The sequence below is a fragment of the Lipophrys pholis genome (genome assembly GCF_963383615.2).
Source record: "Lipophrys pholis genome assembly, chromosome: 4".
Lineage (NCBI taxonomy): Eukaryota > Metazoa > Chordata > Actinopteri > Blenniiformes > Blenniidae > Lipophrys > Lipophrys pholis.
Window position 1 is genome coordinate 4,064,414 of NC_137637.1, and position 17,822 is coordinate 4,082,235.

Genomic DNA, 17,822 nt, shown 5'->3' on the forward strand with positions numbered 1-17,822 from the left:
TGTTAATGTAGCCTTTTTAGGGAAGAAAAAATAATTGCTGTTTTTTTTTTTTACCTGATTCTGTACTTTAACAACAGTGGGTTTTACAGAGTTCAGGATTTATGCCTCTGAAGTTCAAACTTCGACAACACACTGATCCTCAAACTGTTCCTACCTTGAGGATTTGCACAAGTGGCATTTTATCCTTCCCGACTATAATTTGTTTTCCCATATACCCATATAAGCACGGTCTTCTATCTAGTGCAGTTAGTCGTCATCACAGTGCAGTGAGTTGGTGGATTCAGTAGAATTAAAGAGAAGTTTCAAAGGAAGTGGAGATGTGCACACAAGCTACTGAAGAGTTAAACTAATGAAGATCTAAGACAGATAAACATACTTAAAATATCTATAAACAGCAGGAAATGTTAAAAAAATTTAAAATAAGAAAAGTTGGAAAGACTTAAACAGTTAAAATGGTGATAAAATGTCCTTAAATGTTGAAAAATAATCAAAAAGGCTAATATAACCAAAATCCACAAAGAAATGTCTAAAAAAGCTAAAAAAGAAAAGAAGAAAAGACAAAACATCTACTGTTATAAAATGCAGTTACAAAACATCACGAATTAAACTTTTTTTTGAATCGATATACAACTATACTGTTTAAACACAACTTGATGAGCTGCTGTCTTCATTTCAAAAGCTCCAGATGAATTGCATTTGCTGTAAAGTTGGGGAATCAGCTCTTTTAGTCTTCGAGGTGTCAGGTCTCTGGAGTCCGCTGGTTTCGCCCACCTTTCTTCTTCTCAGCTTCTAAATGTTTTTGGCTGTGAGTTCTGTTTGTTTTAATCGGTGACGAGAACTGATCAAGCAGAGTGGACTATGGCTACTGGAGAGGGAATAACGTGTCGTACACTGTGAGTAAAGTCCACACATGGACTGGGTCATCTCACCTGTTTGCACGTGTTCACATGCAAACACGTGCAAGATGAACCAGTTACTGTAACTCACCCAGTTACTGTAACTCACCCTCTTCAGCTGAGTGCACCGCGGCGATCTGACTGAATGGACCTTCTCCTTTGCGGTTGTAAGCCTTGATCCTCACTTCGAACGGGCTGTACGGCATGAGGCCGTCATTGTAGTAAACGTAGCGCGACGACTCCACGTGGGGGATTCGAACCTCTGTCCAGGCTGATGTGTCCTTCTTCCTGAACGCCAGGGTGTATCCAAAGCCGTCGCCATTCTGATACTCTCTGGCCATCGGCTGGAGGATGGAAGGACATGAATAAAAAGGGACGAAAGACGTTCTTATTTCGCAGCTTTGGTTGATTTTTACTGCCGTTTTTAACTTTCATATTATTGGTTTTAGCACTTACAGATTTATTAATGTAAAACAAATATAATAATAACCGTAATAACAGTAATAATAATAATAATAATAATAATAATAATAATAATAATAATAATAATAATAATAATAATAATAATAATAATAACAATAACAATAATAATAATAATAATTATTATTATTATTATTATTATTACTATTATTTGAGTAATGGTGGTGCAGTGGTTAGTGCTCTCGCCTCACAGTGAGAATGTCCCAGTTCAAATACCAGCCGGGGCCTTTCTGTGTAGAGTTTGCATGTTCACCCTAATCCCAACCCCCCAAATTAGGTAAACAAATATTACCCCTCTGGGGATTAACACATGATCAATAAATACTGGCATTGATGATATTGAATTAAAACCTTCTTTATATGAACAATAAAACTTGTATCAAACATTATTAGGTCTGGTTTTGGACGCCACAAAGACTAAAGGCAGTGCATGCATGCATGCACAGAGAACATTCTGTCACCGTCCAGGTAACGATGAGTTCATGTCGGTCTCCTCCTCCTCCTCCGAGTCCACTGGGCGCCACGGTTGGAGCTACGAATACGAACAGGAAGGCAAACATGGTAAGAACTATTGGGGAGTGTAATGGTGGAAATCACTGCTTCTGCATTGGGAATGGAAAAATCCCCTCATGTTTCACATGTGGCTGGTCTTACTATGACCTGTGACCTTCAGCTTTGTGGAGTTTCAAATGTGGACATTATTTTGAAAATACTTGGTAAAACACAAAATTCCTCCTGAGTAAATGATATGAATACAAATGAATGATGTCAACAGTCGACACACACCAAGCTTCAGTCATAGATACCAGCCTCAACGCATTTTAAATCCTCATTAAACCAAATTAATAATAATTTCAGCCTAACTGGTGATTATCAGTTCTGAAAAGTCGAAAAATGGTCAATGTTTTGCTGAGTGCTGTGAATGAATTGTACATCAGGTTTTCATAGATCTTTTCAGCTTGTCTGAGAATCATGATGTGGAGATCAGCTCTTTCTCACACACACACACACACACACACACACACACACACACACACACACACACACACACACACACACACACACACACACACACACACACACACACACACACACACACACACACACACGCAGCAGGAAGAGGAAACTGGATGAAAACAGGAAAAGCTCAGGTCCTGCGGCGTTCTCTAAACTGTCCGTGGTCCTGGAAAGGTGCCCTGTGGCGCCTCACCTGCTTGCTGTGTGCGGACGATGTGGGAGGGCATGCTGGGCTCCCCGCTGCCCAGGATGTTACTGGCAATAACCTGGAACTCATAATCCATCCACGGCATCAGGCCTACCACCCGAGCTGACTCGGCGTTTCCTTCAATGTTCATGGGATCTGACGTGACGAGAAGAGAGTTCATCAATAGAAACAGTACAAAGAAGAACAGAGGTCAGTATCAACCTCCAGCAACGTGCACTTAATCTGATTTAGGTTTAGAATGGGCACTTGATGGAGCGCATACCTTCGCCAACCAAGTTAGCATTGCTAGCATGTTAGCATCCACTTTGTACGAGACATTTTTTCGTAGTTTTGGGGATTTATTTAGAAACGGGTAGCCGTTAATGTCCCAAAATTGAATTGATTGGTCCTTGGATGATAAAAAAAAAAATCATCCCTGAAGATTTCGTATAATTAATAGTTTTTGGCAAAAGTTGGTAAAATATATACATACAAACCAATAAATCCCCCAACTTTATAGCAAAGGGAACAAACTACTAACTTAATTCTATATTTAGTAATTAGAAATTTAATTCCTAATACTTTCAATCTATTGCTGGTGATTTGTTCACAATGACAGAAACACACGATCGTAAAATCGTAGAAGTTGCTTTCATGGTATTTCTAGAGTTTCAGAAGATTTTAGAAAATGAAAAAACTGATTGATTGAAGTTACATTAAATCATATCTGCTGTGAAAACAACCTGAGTGCATGTGACAGTACATCTGCTTTTGATAAATTCAAGTGGTCAACACATGTTTTGATAATACCACATGCTATTATAGGACAGTAGGACTCAAAGCTGCACAGGATGTGCCAACATAGTAGTGTACAGTGCATATTTATCATCTCATCTGAATTTCAGTGAAAAAAGTGGTTAATTCAAAGAAAAATTTAAGCCATAAACTGTGAAATGTGTTATTGAAAGACATTTAACAGAAGATTTATAGATAATATGTAGTCAAAAGTGACAAAAGTTAAAAAGTGTCTGTGGAGAGTTTAAAACAACCCAATTCTGAATTTCCATGCAGTCATGGAAGATACAGAAAAAATGAAGATACAAAATCGGAAAACTTGATATATATTTAAACAGAGGCTCCAGGTCTGTGGGATGTTACGTTCAGGTTTGAGGTGCAGAAATGCTCAGATAATGAAACAGCAGGTCAGCTTCAGACTCGGATCCTTTATCTTCCACTGAGCGGCTGAAGGCACACAGCAAATCCTATTTTCAGACATGATAGATCATTTGGCTTGTTTTAAATGTTATTTATTTATTTTCAGTTATTGGTTTTACAGTATAATCTTAAATCTAGATTTAAAAATCTTATTTCAAGATTTCTTATCTGTATAGACATCTAATTTAACAGGTTTTAAGTAATTTCCTTTTGATATGTAGTGTTATATCTTAATTTGGGCTACAATTTTGGAAGTGCAGAGTAAACGCCCTCATAATTCAGGTGGTCCTGGTGTTGTTGCCTCTGTGTGATGTTACAGCAGGTTGGCTCTGATGTGTTTCTCCTGTATCTTCCTCTCTTGTTTATGAAACGTTGTGAGTCTGTTTCCTGCCTCAAACTTGCCACATACGTATTTCACTGCCAGGTAAGTTCCTACTTTTCTCTTGTGTTGACCTTTTATGTACTTCTTACTACCATTTTAGAAATAAAAATCGCATCTTTTTCAAGTCAGCTTGAGTTCTGCATCTGAGTCCTCAAGTTCTTGTACTTTTTCTTTTAGCATAATCTAAGGTAACATTTTAATCAAATATATATTCGAGTACCTGTCCTCATCTTCTTCCACTCTGACGACAGGGCGGATCGACCCATGATGACGTATCTTCCAATCGGACTGTGGTTATCGTAGCCGCAGCTCCACCTGAGCTCCACCGACGTTTCCGCCACGTTCTTCACCAGCAGACCTCCAGGAGGTCCTGGTGGGCCTGCAGAACAGAAAGAAGGTCATGTTAAGTACAACCGACCTGGAATCATGAGCTCATTTTGTAACAACATGTCTCAAAGAGAGGAAAGTACAATGTGGAAGTAGAACGTGTGGAGGGACATTTCACTGAAAAAAGGGTAGCGCAAATATAAGATAGAAACTCTAAATTTGATAGGAAAATTACTTAAAACCAGTGAAATTATCTGTCCAAAGTAAAATTTCACTGAAAAGAAATCTTGAAATAAGTTTTTTAAATCTAAATTTAAGATGACACAGTAAAATCAAGGACAAAAAATGTGTTAGTAACTTGTAAAGGGGCCATATTATCCAGCTTTTCAACACTTTCACATGGTCTCGTTCGTCCAAAAACCTTGTATTCAAAGTTTATTGACCAAAATCCAGCTTTTCCTTAATTTTCCTCCGTTTGAATATTAGATCATATGAGCTGCATTCAGAATCCGGGGCCTCATTTAGAAAACCTTGCGCAGGATTCCTACTGAAAATATACGTGCACCCCCCAAAAATTCGGATCTATAAAACGGTGCGTATGCACATCTGCACACACTTTCCTTTAATAGATCTCAGTCCACCTGGAAGGGTGACAGTTCCTCTCCCACCCTCAACAAGCTCACTTTCTGCCATGAATGGTCAGTCCAAAGTGCCTCATCAATATTTTTGCATCTCAAGTCTGCTGATCGCCGGCATTTCACAATAAATCCTGGCAGAAAAGACGAAGAAAAGGAGTTTTACGGAGAGAGAAATAGTCATGGAGGAGGTCGAGGTCAGGAAAATTATATTATTTGTTTGTCCACCGCTGGACACTAAAACTGCCCCCATGGTTGTGAGTGTCGGAGAGGGAAGGAGACATTTTGGTGGAGACACAGCGAACTGATAAAGTTCAGTTTAATCGGTTTATTTAATGTATGAATTCAATATTTGAACGGGGACTTGTGAAAGGCTCAGTGGACTTTGTGTTTTGTCCTCAGTCACTTAAGAGTTGGAGGTGGAGGTGGAGGGTGGAGGAGGTAATCTGTCTCTAGCACCTATGCGTCCAGAGCGCATGGCGGTCCAGAGCATCCACACTGCAGCTTTACTCACGGCTGTCACTGCGCTATTTATGTGTTTACTCTGAAATTAGACTGATTGTTACCCACTTTGTCACAATTGATAATCAATCACTTCTATCCACTCTGGATCATTTGAAGATGAAAGTTTGACATATGAACATGGTGCTGCTGATTCAGTAATAATGGCTCACTAAATAAACACATCTATACCACTGCAGCTTGGCTGGTTATGATTACTTGGATCTGTAAGTCTGATATTTGAAGATATTAAATGTATGAGATGAATCTGGCTTCTATTCTCCACCTCACCATCAGTGCTGCAGGTTCCCCGTTTCCAAATTGAGCGTGCGCAAGGTTCAAAGTTTGCTTACCGGTACGCACATTCTCCCACAAAGTTTATTTTTTTAGATCACAAACTTTACGTGGGAAGTGGCGTACGCATCTTTCAGGACCTTTTTGTGCTTCAGCAGCCTTTAGAAATGAGGCCCCTGCTGTGTCTGTGTGAGCTGGACTGACTCCACCCACACATGCCCATCTTAGGAAGGGGAGGAAGTACTTCCTCTCATGGTGCCATGTGCCAGAGCAGAGCTGCCTAATTGTGGGAGGGTCAAAGGGAGGGCCTACCTTGAGTGGAATTGGCTAAACCCATGATGACACTGTATAGGGTTTGATTTCTGATTGGCTCGTTGGAGCAACACACTTTTAAAAAACTGAAACAAGCCAGGGAGAGAGAGGACAGACTGTCTTCACTTCTGGGGCGTCATTCCAGGTATGGGGACAATTAGTACTGTTGGAAAACCTTTAGAAAGTACATTTTGCATAATATGACCCCTTTAAAACAAGCCAAATGATCTATCATGTTTAGAAATAAGATTTAAAATCTAGGCAAGTGCCAACTATTTGCAGTGTTTATTATATTAATCAGCTACAGATCATTAAGAAGATGGTTTTGTGTATTTAAGGGACTCATCCAAAGGTAGAGATGATCAAAGTACAAAACAAAAGTATGGACAATTTCAGAAAAATAGTCGTTCAAATAAATGAGAAATAGTTCTGATGCTGCATTTCTACATGGTATGCTTATATCTCCAGTCTGAACTGGTTGTTTTCAGTAAAACACATTCAAACGTACAGTCTGTAGAACCAGTGTTGACATATTTCACCACCACAATGAGTTAAACCTGAAGTGAAATGCTGATGTCTTCTGGCTCGTCTTACCTCGAACTACAAGTTTAGCCGAAGCAGAAGCGCTGTCCACCACCGTCTGGGCCGTGCAGACGTACATCCCCGCCTGACTCAGCTGAGCGTTCACGATTAGCAGGTCACCAATGTTTTCTTTCTGAAAGCGCCGGTCGATCGAGGGAGACGGAGAGAAGACAAAGCTCATGAAAGAGAAATAAAAACATGAGAGGAGACACGAGGAAACGCGGTAATATTTCCATCAAGAAACCTTTAGAATGAGGTCACCTGACTCTGAGGAAGATGATGGACCACATCAGTCCAGGTCCTTGTATGGACCTCTTGTCACACACAGAAGAGATTTTAAACTAATACTGCTGGTCTACCACACGCACACGCACACGCACACGCACACGCACACGCACCCGCACACGCACGCACCCACACAGTCTTTCAGGTTTTCTGTAGATTTGGTTACCGTAATTTCCAGACTATTGAGCGCACCTGAATATAAGCCACACCTAAATTTATAACGAAAAAAAAGAAAAAAGAAGAAGAAAGTTAGGAGATGCATCTGAACATACAGTATTATCCATGAATCGGTGGCATGACGCTTGTTAACCTGTAAAAATCCATACATTAGCCGGGTCGTTGCTTAAGCCACAGGGTTCAAAGCGTGTGAGTAGTAGCGGCTTATAGTCTGGAAATAACGGTAAACTGATTTTCTGCCGTCAAAAAGGTTTCAGATAGAGACTGGTTTTGAAAAAAAATGATCTGTGTCATCTGCCAGTGTGGAAAAGTGACGAATGATGAAAGGATTCCCCATAAGGCTAGAAAATGTCTGTTTAGTTGATGCAGACGAAACCTTTAAATCTGATCTAACAACGGTGTGTTCAGTGACGTCTCAATGCGTCGGGGAACTAAAAACCAGAGACTCATAAACAGACCGGATGGAACTCTGTCGATGACTCAGCAGATCCACAGGACTCACCCCCTCCACCCTCTGGTAAGGCCCTGCAGAGTTCTCCAGGTCCAGCAGGACCCCGTTCAGGACCCAGGTGAAGGTCAGGTCCATGGTGGGGTCGTGAGAGGCGTGGCACTGCAGCGTTACGTTCTCGCCCTGGTTGATGTCCGCGTTGGAAGGAGCCAGAGTGATTTTAGTGGCATCTGCAGGACATGGAGAGTTTAACAGACAGAGGTGAGATGGATGAAGCATGTTGACTCCTCGTCAGGTCTGATATCTGGAGGTCACGTGTGTGGTTCCAGGACTGTGGGTGTCGAAGGTTACCTCGGACTGACAAGTGTCCCGTGCTGTTGGCTTTGCCCAGGTAGTTCTCTGCGAAGCAGGTGTATTTCCCCTCGTCTGCCCTGCTGATGTTGTGGATCCACAAGATGCCGTCTGGAGTGACCGTGACTCTGAGGAGACACACGGAGAGTAAGCAACGTGGACCCGAACAGTAGGATGCTCTAGATTAAATCTCTATAGTCCCCCGAGGAGGAAGTTTGGTTCAAACAAAACATAAAGAAAGATCAAATCTGAAGCATTAAATATTGAGAACAGTTCCTGTCTCTTCTTCAGTGATTCTAGTTCCTCCTCTTATTCAGTAAAAAAAACTAGAACTATGTGAGCCGCTTTATCAACAAATGCTGGAACTCCTTTTTAACCAACAGATCCCAGAATATCAGAATCAGTGTAACTTGTTCTTGGTGAAACCAGAGTGAAACTCCAACGTCAGTATTTACCAGGTCAGGACCGTGGAGGAGTTTGTTCTTTGTTTAAGGATAAACATGTAGACTGAGACACAATCAAAAAACACCATTAACCTACTGAATATAGAAAACCAGCCCAATCTTCAATAGTCAAACTGTTTGAGTAGTACTTAATTAGAGTATCTATAGTAAAGCCTTCATTACTTTTCAACTGTAGTCGTGTTACACTGTCCACAGTGATTTTATCTCCATGAAAAGTTCTCATCGCACTTGTTTTCAGAGAAATCCTGATTATGATGTCTTATGAGGAAATATGCTAATCAATCAACTCCTATTAACTCAAACAGGCACAAAGGCCAACAAGGAATCTTAATTGGGCTGCGTTCCCTCTCTGCTTCAGAAGAGCAGAGTGGAGGATTTTGTGCCGTCACCTCTCCGATTTGTCAGCCTGCTTTTGCATTTTTTGCTCAGATGTTCCTGTTTCCATGCTTCTGAAACAGTCCTTCACCTTGCAGAATGTAGATGTTTGGATGCCCCCTGGTGGTGTTTGTTTGGATTACATCCAGAGATGATGAGTTGCTTTCACACCAGTAAAAACTTCTTGCTTCACGGGTTCATGGGATCCTGTTTCTTCCATAAACGACACAAGCTGCTGGATTTGACCCTCTGTTGGTCATCTCAAGATCTTTGTTGAAAGATAAACCTGGTTCAACTGTCCCAGACCTCCACACATAGTGAATACATGCTCCGTCACCACGGCAGCAAATCAACCTGTTTTCTTCACCGTATCTTTCAGCTGCCAAAGTGCTTACTGAGGCCCTTTCCACATGAGCCAAAACCTTTTTCTCCCCGTTGTTCTTAAAGGTTTCCCGTCCACATCTGCCTCCAGACGATGACATCAAGAAAACTAATCAAAATGATGTAGTACATTTGCCAGGCGTATTGGCGGCGCAATAACTCTGCCACAGAAATACTCCAAAAACAGAGAAGAAGAATTGAGAAATCAATATATTTAACATCTCGCCTTAATAAACCAAATAGCATCAGCAGCTTCTGCAGCTCGATCTGGATATTGTGGTCTGCCATTGTTGTTGTTGTGAAGTGACGTAGGAGAGCTGGGGGGGGTCGCGGGGTTATCGGGTCGACAGGTGGAACAATGACGACATGTTTTTTCAGTAAATATGCATCTTGCCCTTCGTCACATCAAAACCGAGGCGGCTTTTTCGCGCTGTATGAATGATCGGACAAAAACGGCGTGGTTACATGAAACGGCGTTGTGGTGTGGACAAGGCCTAAACAGCTCCATCTTTAAATCTTCATGACTTTTATTACTTTTTTTAAATTTTCTTTAATCTTTTATTTTTTCCTTACACATCATCCATGTAGTTAAAATTAGCATGACCTGACCAATGGATGAAACATGGACTTTGACACACCTGAGGTTTTTACTAAAAAGATAAGAGGTTTAATACCACAATCATGGTTGATGCTGTGGTAACTTATACTAAAAACTTTATACTCAGTATCAAAGACTCTCAGTGTTACAAATCGGTACCGATTTTTTTTCCGTGGGACTGACTAGACTGATGAAATGGTTTTTAAAATCAGTCCCCCTAAGACCTTAAGAGGTAAATTTCCCTTTCATTTACAACAATGAGAGCTGAATTGATCTAAACACTTACATATAACTGGCGTGCAGGGAACATCAATAGCCAGACATAAACCTGCTTTAGATTCCCCACTGCTCAGTAAACACATGAGGAAGGTTCTGGATGAGACTGTTTAACTTGGACAATCAGCACTGAAGCTGACGTGAAGGGTTCGTTCTGGACTTTGTAAATTTGCTCCATCTAAGTGGGGTATATTCCCGAGCCACATCTAACTGTATGATCCTCCTGCAGTAAAGCCGTGGCTCAACATCTCAGCAGTGATCTCGGTGGTTAGATTATCACAGCAAATACGAGATATCACTTCAAAACCTGATTAAACACGACCCTCTGTATTTAGTGGATGCTGACTCCAAAGCTGTGATTGTACTGGATAGCTGTCCTCAAAGAAATATAGATTTAAAAAGCAGCAGAGTAACACAGCAACAACAACAACAAAAAGCTACGCGCACTATTGAGAGGATGATACCATTGAAAAAACATTATTGTATGATTCTGCAATCTACAAAAAAAATGATGATCCACAATAACTTTAAGGTTTATTGGTCCTTCAGTATCAGGTTGTCCAAAAAAAAGAAATCAAGACTTGCCCTCTGCTGTAACTTATTACACGGAATGAACTAAATGGTCGTCAGCTTAAAGTCAATACTTTGTTTTGCAGTTGTGGCAGCCGAGCATGCCACCGTCAGGTTCACCCACAGAGGCGCGGAGTCAGGGCTTTCCAAAACCATAATTCTTTTAATTAATTTAAAGTGAAAACAAACTCAAAACACACACTCCCGACACCACTGCCTCTTTCAGGCTCTTCTGTGTGTCTCCGTGTTCACTCCCGCCTGTCACTCCTGTGTCGGGGCGGCTCCTCCTTTACGGGCAGACAGGTGAGGCAGCACACCTGATGCCCATCAGGGGCTTAATGACCTCCCTGCCACATACCCCCACCGCCACTGTTGTCTCCGCCCTCTGGCTCACCTCCGCACGCCTGGTCTGGGCTTTCGCCTCCGTCCTCATGAACCCGTCCGCCACCCTCGGCCACCTGGTCTGGCTCGGCTCCGCCCCCGTGGCCCCGGACGCCGCCTCCGCCTAACGGCTGGACTCCGCCCTCCAGCCCCCGCCGTCGCTGCTGCCGGTGTTCGTGGGTGCTCGGCTGCTCTTCCACAAGAGAAGATCTGCCGGCTTGCCGCTGCCACCGCCACTCCAGCAGTCAATTACCATCAGAACCAATTTTTAATACAGGAAGTGCATGGCATTCTCCCAAGTTCTTGAGATTGATGGAGTCAAGCAAATGAAGTGTTTTGTACAGCCTGCTGAAGAGGAGGATCACTGGAGTTGGTACGTACAGTAGCTACTGTTCAAAGGAGAAGAGCAGTGCATGTGGCACCATGACCAGCTCCTCACCACAGAGGCACAACCCACCAAGGATAAACACCTGGAAGGTTCTGGCAGATTTAGCCAATGTTTACACGACAACGAATACGAGTGGATCCGCAAAACTTTTTCATTTTTGGGGGTCCGTTTACACGACACTCGCAAAGTTTTCATCCCGGCTCCCAAGGTGGAAAGATTCTCTCACGGTCGCTATTCCCTCCTGCCGGAGGCGATGGAGCGCTCTTACTGCGCATGTGCACATCTCTCCCCGTCCCTCTCCTTCCTTCTGCTCATCCACTTGTCAACAAACATGGCGGCCACGTAGTGGTGTTACTCGCGGTCAGTATTCTAGTTCTATCGTCCATATCAGTAGTTTTAAAGTTGAGACTCACCCCTGATAGCATCCGATGTGTCATTAGTCCATATGGATGTTTGGTTCTCTTCAACGTTCACGTTTATAGAGTATTGTTCTCTGCTGTGTGGTTTCATTACAAAAACAAGCAACAGCGCCCTCCCGTGACCCGTCATACTAACTACATCGTTAGCAATGGAAATGAACTCCTTTTATTTAGAGGGATTAAGTGTTGTCACGAGAAACGTTGTTGTGTAAATGGGGCCTTAAGCAGAAGAGCTATCCAGGGAAAATTGTATGCAGCACATTCAGACCTTAAGAGCTGCTAACATTTCCCTGGGAGGACAGGATGGAGGAGACACAAAAGAGGAAAAGTGCAAGGCCCACTTCTGTTCTGTTCTGTAAAGTCGATGTGTCTTACCTGTTTTGTCATTTCCTGTTTGTTGTCAGTGTGTTTCAGCTGCGTCTTCCCCTTCCTCCGTGTATATAAACCGCTTTCCCTTACGACTCAGTGGCGGATCGTCATTGTACTTTGTGTCGTGACATCCCACAGGGTTCCCTGTGTTTCTCCTGTTTTTTGGACCTTTGCTCGTGTTTCGGACTCATTTTTGGATAACCCATTCATCCATCCATCCAATCATCCATCCACCCATTCATTCATCCATCCATCCATCCAATCATCCATCCACCCACCCATTCATTCATCCATCCACCCATCCATTCATCCATCCGGCCTTACAGGATTTTTTTAAATGTTCCATTCATTGACAGTCAATTTTTCTCTGTTGAACATCACTTTTCTCAGTTTGTGCAGGAGCTGTGAGCTCAGCTCCCCTGGGTGATCACGTCTTACAGTTTTGCTCGTCCACTGTCTGAATGTGAGGGAAGAGAGGGAGAGTGGTGGGAGGGAGGGAATTCTGTAATTGCCTGGATCAAGGACACAGTGGGACGAACACCTCGGTGTCATCAGCATGCAATGAGGGACTGAAAGCAGCAGTCTGACGAGCAGTTTTGTTGAAACAGACTCATACTGACGTTATAAGATTTAGGTCGAAGTAATTGTATGAATAACTGAGTACAATCTGCTGAGCTGATGATGCTCATGTGTTTTTAAGGACACCAATTTACACATTAACTATCATAGTTCAGTCATTCAATAGGATTACTATCATTGTTTGTTTTTTCCTATTATAATTTACTGGAGTTAAAATCTGTGTGTGACCAGTGGAACGACGAGTTTGTAGTAGATATATGAGGCATCCATTCAATCTCACTGTGGCTGTTCTATCTACGTATGTCTGAGGGTACTTCATTCACTCACATACCAGCAGCCCTTACTATTAAGAGAAACTTGTTCAATCAGGGAAAGATAGGGAATCAAACTCACAACCTGGGATAATGTGACAACCCGCTCTACCACCGAGCCACACAAACAGCTCAGGACATTTTAGGTCAAGACAGGAGGGCTTTGTGATCTGTGGTGTTTGTCTGGTTTGTTAAACCTTCACTGGGGGATCTTGTTGATTACCTGCTGCTGTTGGTGAGCAGCTCAGTCCCTCGACTCCAGAACAGACTGGGCTTCGGGGCGGCTCGAGGGCGACACTCGATCCTCACCTGTCCGCCTCGGGCTGCCGGGATCAGCTTCCTCACTGGATTCAGGCGGAAGTCTGGAGCCTGAACTGGAAGAAATTGAGAGCAGTGTTTTTTAAAGGAGAATATTGAAGAGAACCAAACAAAACTGACCTTCACTTGACATTAAAATTCATTCAGGTCGTGCTCTTCAAACATGAGTTCAAATATGTTTTCATCCATCTATTCGTTTTCAACAGTAAACTTCAGTATTAAACAGAGAGCCTCTTGCTACCTTGGACTCTGAGCTCGGCGGTGGAATAGATGGTGCCATGCTTGTTTTCAGCTACACATTGGTACATCCCAGAATCTTCCAGGGCCAGGTTGCTGATTCTGAGACGAACCCCGTTCACCTCCACCCGGTCCTGAAACAGAGGAAACAGTCCTTTCTGTTTGAACCACGAGAACATGAAACATGTCAGCATATATTTTCTCTGTATTGGATTGCTTTCCAGGCAACAACAAACAAGAAAAGAAGAATTTAAAAGGTGGTGGAGTGGCAGCGTGTGTCCGTGTTACCTGCGTGCTGAGCGGCTGTCCGTTGCGTAGCCAGCGTACGGACGGTCGAGGTTTCCCAGCAGCCACACAGCTCCAGTGAAGCTCGGAGCTGATCTCCACCTCTGAGTCGCTCATCACCTGTAACCACTCCGGCTGAGCTGGACGAGAGGAGGCGGGACACAAATTCAACTTCCTGCATCGGGCTGCTGCTCGATGGCAGTGATGAGCAGTTCATGGTATAAACCTGTGGCACACTGGTGTGCTAAAGTCTCCACTGTCAGGTTGTGGAGAATGGATTGAATAAAAAATAATGTAAATCTCATCAACTGTGACAGCTTTAGTACAAAGAAAAGACTAATTGAGATTCTAACTAACAACAGCCATGGGGAGTTTCACAGGTCTACTCCAGAATCTACTGCATTTTAATAACGACTGATGAACTGGGAGCTGCAAAATACCTGGACCCACCTGGTTCAGAACTACTGCCTAAAGTCCACTATCAGTTGATAACACATATGATATGTCTTGTTTCTATGATGAGCTGAAAACCTTCATATTGTATTTTATCTGAACACAGTAAAGTCATTGTTTGATATATTGTGAATCAGATGCTAATTTTCCATCTGGTGCATGAAAGTGACAGTTTCTGACCGTTAACACGTCTGACACACTGACCTTCAGGAAGAAGATTATAGATTACACTTTACTACCAGGGCAGGCCAGCATCTCTCTCTCTCTCTCTCTCTCTCTCTCTCTCTCTCTCACCCTGCACATTGATGCGTCCTTGGTACTTGTCGCTGCCCTCAGAGTTGTAGGCCTCGCACTCGTAGCTGCCCTCGTCATCGAAGGAGAGTTCAGGCAGGGTGAGGGTGGGACCGTCCACCGAAGAGCCAGCCTTGGACGGCATCAGACCATCCACCTTCCTCCATTTCAGCTTCGGGACGGGACTGTGGGAGGAAAACATGAGTGAGGAAAAAGAGAAGGGGAATCAAAGGTTAAGGAGGTGGTCGTTAAACTTCCAACATGTGTTGCAACATCTTCCCCACAAAAAACACAGGAGCAGCGATTGTTGGGAGTGGAAACTCACTTTCCATAAGCAAAGCACTCTAACTGGGCGGTGTGTCCAGCTAAGGCGTAGGTCTCTGCTGGGAACCGAACTTTAATGCTTGGAGGTGACTTCCTGGGGTTCGCTGAAATTACATAGAAGAATAAAAACTATTTATTGCATACTTCAGGAACCGATGGGACATTTGCATGGCTTTTCAGTGTGGCGTTTCCATCTTTCACCAGGTTTATTTTCACCAGTTTCCTCCCACAGTTTCCTCCCAACTGTCTGATGTTAGTCAGTATAAATGTTCTGGAGCTGTAAATGTGTCCAGGTGAACCGGCCTTTACACATCGGCTGGGATCCGATCCAGTGACCCCATCACCCTGAATTAGGTAAAGCAGTACAGAGCGCAGATGGAAATCTCTACAGAAACTGCTAATTTTACTCACTCGGAGCTTACTTTCAAAAAGGTGACATATCAGAACACAAAGTCATGAGCTGATTCCAGCTGATTGGACCATTCGTGGTCTCATCAGTAAACTGGAGATTATTTATATGCAGTGAAAATATTAAAAAGAAGAAGTCACAGGAAGGATAAGAAAGTTTGAGTGACAGTGTGAGAATGAGTCAGGCAAGGCAAACTACTCTGAAGTACTTCGACTTTTCACCGGCAAATCAGATAAAATCAGAGAGGACGAGTGCTGATTCTTCATCAGTCAAAATGTGAAGAGAGCTCAGATCAAACTTGGACTAAAGTTTATTCAACAACTCCAAGAAACCCTAGAAGAAGGTTCTCTGATAAGAGGACACAGAAATATAAAGGTTTGTGACCAACAGACTGTGATTGGTGGACTCTGACCACTGCACATCATCACAAACACACACATGAACAAGCATGGTGGTGGCAGCATCATGCTGTGGAGATGCTGCTCATCAGCAGGCATTGGAAAACTTTTCAAACATAAAAACCAGATTCGGTCTTTAGAAGAACTATACTTTGTGTGACTTCTTTTCAGTTTAAAGTTTCAACAAAACAACATGATGCACACATACAAAGTCAAAAAAGGTCAATTGTTCTTTAGCGGTCAAATCAGAACCCAGACCTTCAGATGGCCGAGCTGACAGTAGAAACAACGGTTCAGACTTGGTCGTTCAGATGAGCCAACTAGGTTGTGATTCTTCCACAGACTCAATGCTGAAATTGCTGTCCACCTTTTTTTTTATTTCTTGAAAGCATTAATTTATTTTCATTAGTATCATTTAGAGAAATTAGATGATATTCATGATAGTAGAAGAGTAATTTATTCGACTATTGTCAACAAGTAATAAACATTAAAAGCGAAAAGTGTTTTTAAAGTGGTAGCAGTAGATGCTTCGTACCGTCCGGTACCACCGTCAGCTGGTTGGCCCTGCTGAACGTGCTCTTGGTGCTTCTGTCCATGTTGATGGTGGTGAAGCAGAAGTAGTCCCCGGTGTCATTTGCTTCTGCTTTGGCCACATACAGGTTCCCTGTGACCTGTGAGACAAACCAGCGGCCGTCGTCCTTCCTGATGAAGTTGGGAAACTCTTTGATGAGCCAGCGGTAGGACAGAGCTGCAGAGGAGGGAGGTGGACACAAACCAGATTCATTCCCGTCGTCAGGTTAGAGAAGCTCTTGTAACTTCTCTCGATGTGCTGAGGTCTTGAGAGTTACCTGGATAATGTGGAGGAGGCTGACATGCCAGGAAGGTTCCTACGCCCTCATACGCTGTCTGAGGACTCCTGTTGTCCGGAGGGAAGTCGTGAAGGTCTGAAGAAACAAAGCCCATGACGAGAAGGACAATGTTTACCATTACATGACAGTATTTTGTATCACTGTCTTTCCCTGTCACAGGACCAAAGTCTTCACTTACAGCCAAATTTGAGATTAGCGGCTTTGCTGATGATGGTTCCACAGCGGTTGATGGCCAGACACTGGTACGAGCCTGCGTCTCGAGAAGGTTCGGGGCTGCTAATTACCAGTGTGCCCGCCACCAGGGTGTACCGGTCCAAACCCAGCGGGACCTCTGTGCCATTCAGAAGCCACCTGGGGGACAAAGCAGACAGGTTCTGATCTACAGACGCTTTCCATGTATAAAAACGGGTGCAACCACACGTGGAAGCTGGCTGGACTGAATGAAACTGTCAAGGACAAGTTTCACTTTTTCGCCATTAATCATTGAGATATGTTGGGGGTCACTTTGAGTCCTCTGTGACTTTTCCATCATGAGACGCTGGACGTCTGTAGCAGGCTGTGGAGCAGGTATGCTGATGAGTGCACAGGTTATGTGACCCACCTGTAGGAGGCAGCTGGACTGGCTCTGGCCTGACAGCTGAGGGTCACCTTGCCTTCAACCAGGCCTTCTGGGTAAATGACACTGCTGGGCTGTTCCTCAAACACGGGCCCACTGTCATGGCCTGACACACACACGTCCCCACCTGGAAACATCATTCAAAGGGATGGATTAGGTACTTTTTCAGGAACAATGTCCACCTGCAGTTTTTGCATGCGTCAGTTGAACCTGCGACTGAAGCAGCCTGTCATTTTCAGGCTGTCGTCTCAGTGAGCACACCCTGTCCAGACTCTGTCCAAGCTCTGTCCTCACTCTGTACAAACTCTGTCCTAACCCTGTTCTAACCCTGTCCTAACTCTGTCCTAACCCTGTTCTAACCCTGTCCTAACCCTGTTCTAACCCTGTCCTAACCCTGTTCTAACTCTGTCCTCTATGTCCTA

General features: G+C 43.4%; 1 protein-coding gene across 1 annotated transcript in view; it reads right to left on the reverse strand.

Moving 5' to 3' along the window:
* cntn2 (contactin 2) overlaps positions 1 to 17,822 on the reverse strand; it is a gene marked incomplete at its 5' end in the record, with an annotated part of 43,137 nt that overhangs the window by 11,071 nt on the left and 14,244 nt on the right. Inside the window, 16 exons of the mRNA XM_080462306.1 lie at positions 1,006 to 1,240; positions 1,838 to 1,908; positions 2,587 to 2,736; positions 4,398 to 4,556; positions 6,841 to 6,961; positions 7,793 to 7,968; positions 8,090 to 8,217; positions 13,424 to 13,574; positions 13,760 to 13,889; positions 14,044 to 14,180; positions 14,788 to 14,969; positions 15,110 to 15,212; positions 16,451 to 16,663; positions 16,764 to 16,859; positions 16,963 to 17,135; positions 17,386 to 17,527. Coding sequence (XP_080318432.1) covers positions 1,006 to 1,240; positions 1,838 to 1,908; positions 2,587 to 2,736; positions 4,398 to 4,556; positions 6,841 to 6,961; positions 7,793 to 7,968; positions 8,090 to 8,217; positions 13,424 to 13,574; positions 13,760 to 13,889; positions 14,044 to 14,180; positions 14,788 to 14,969; positions 15,110 to 15,212; positions 16,451 to 16,663; positions 16,764 to 16,859; positions 16,963 to 17,135; positions 17,386 to 17,527 — 2,367 coding nt within the window. The remainder of the gene's footprint in view (positions 1 to 1,005; positions 1,241 to 1,837; positions 1,909 to 2,586; positions 2,737 to 4,397; positions 4,557 to 6,840; positions 6,962 to 7,792; positions 7,969 to 8,089; positions 8,218 to 13,423; positions 13,575 to 13,759; positions 13,890 to 14,043; positions 14,181 to 14,787; positions 14,970 to 15,109; positions 15,213 to 16,450; positions 16,664 to 16,763; positions 16,860 to 16,962; positions 17,136 to 17,385; positions 17,528 to 17,822) is intronic.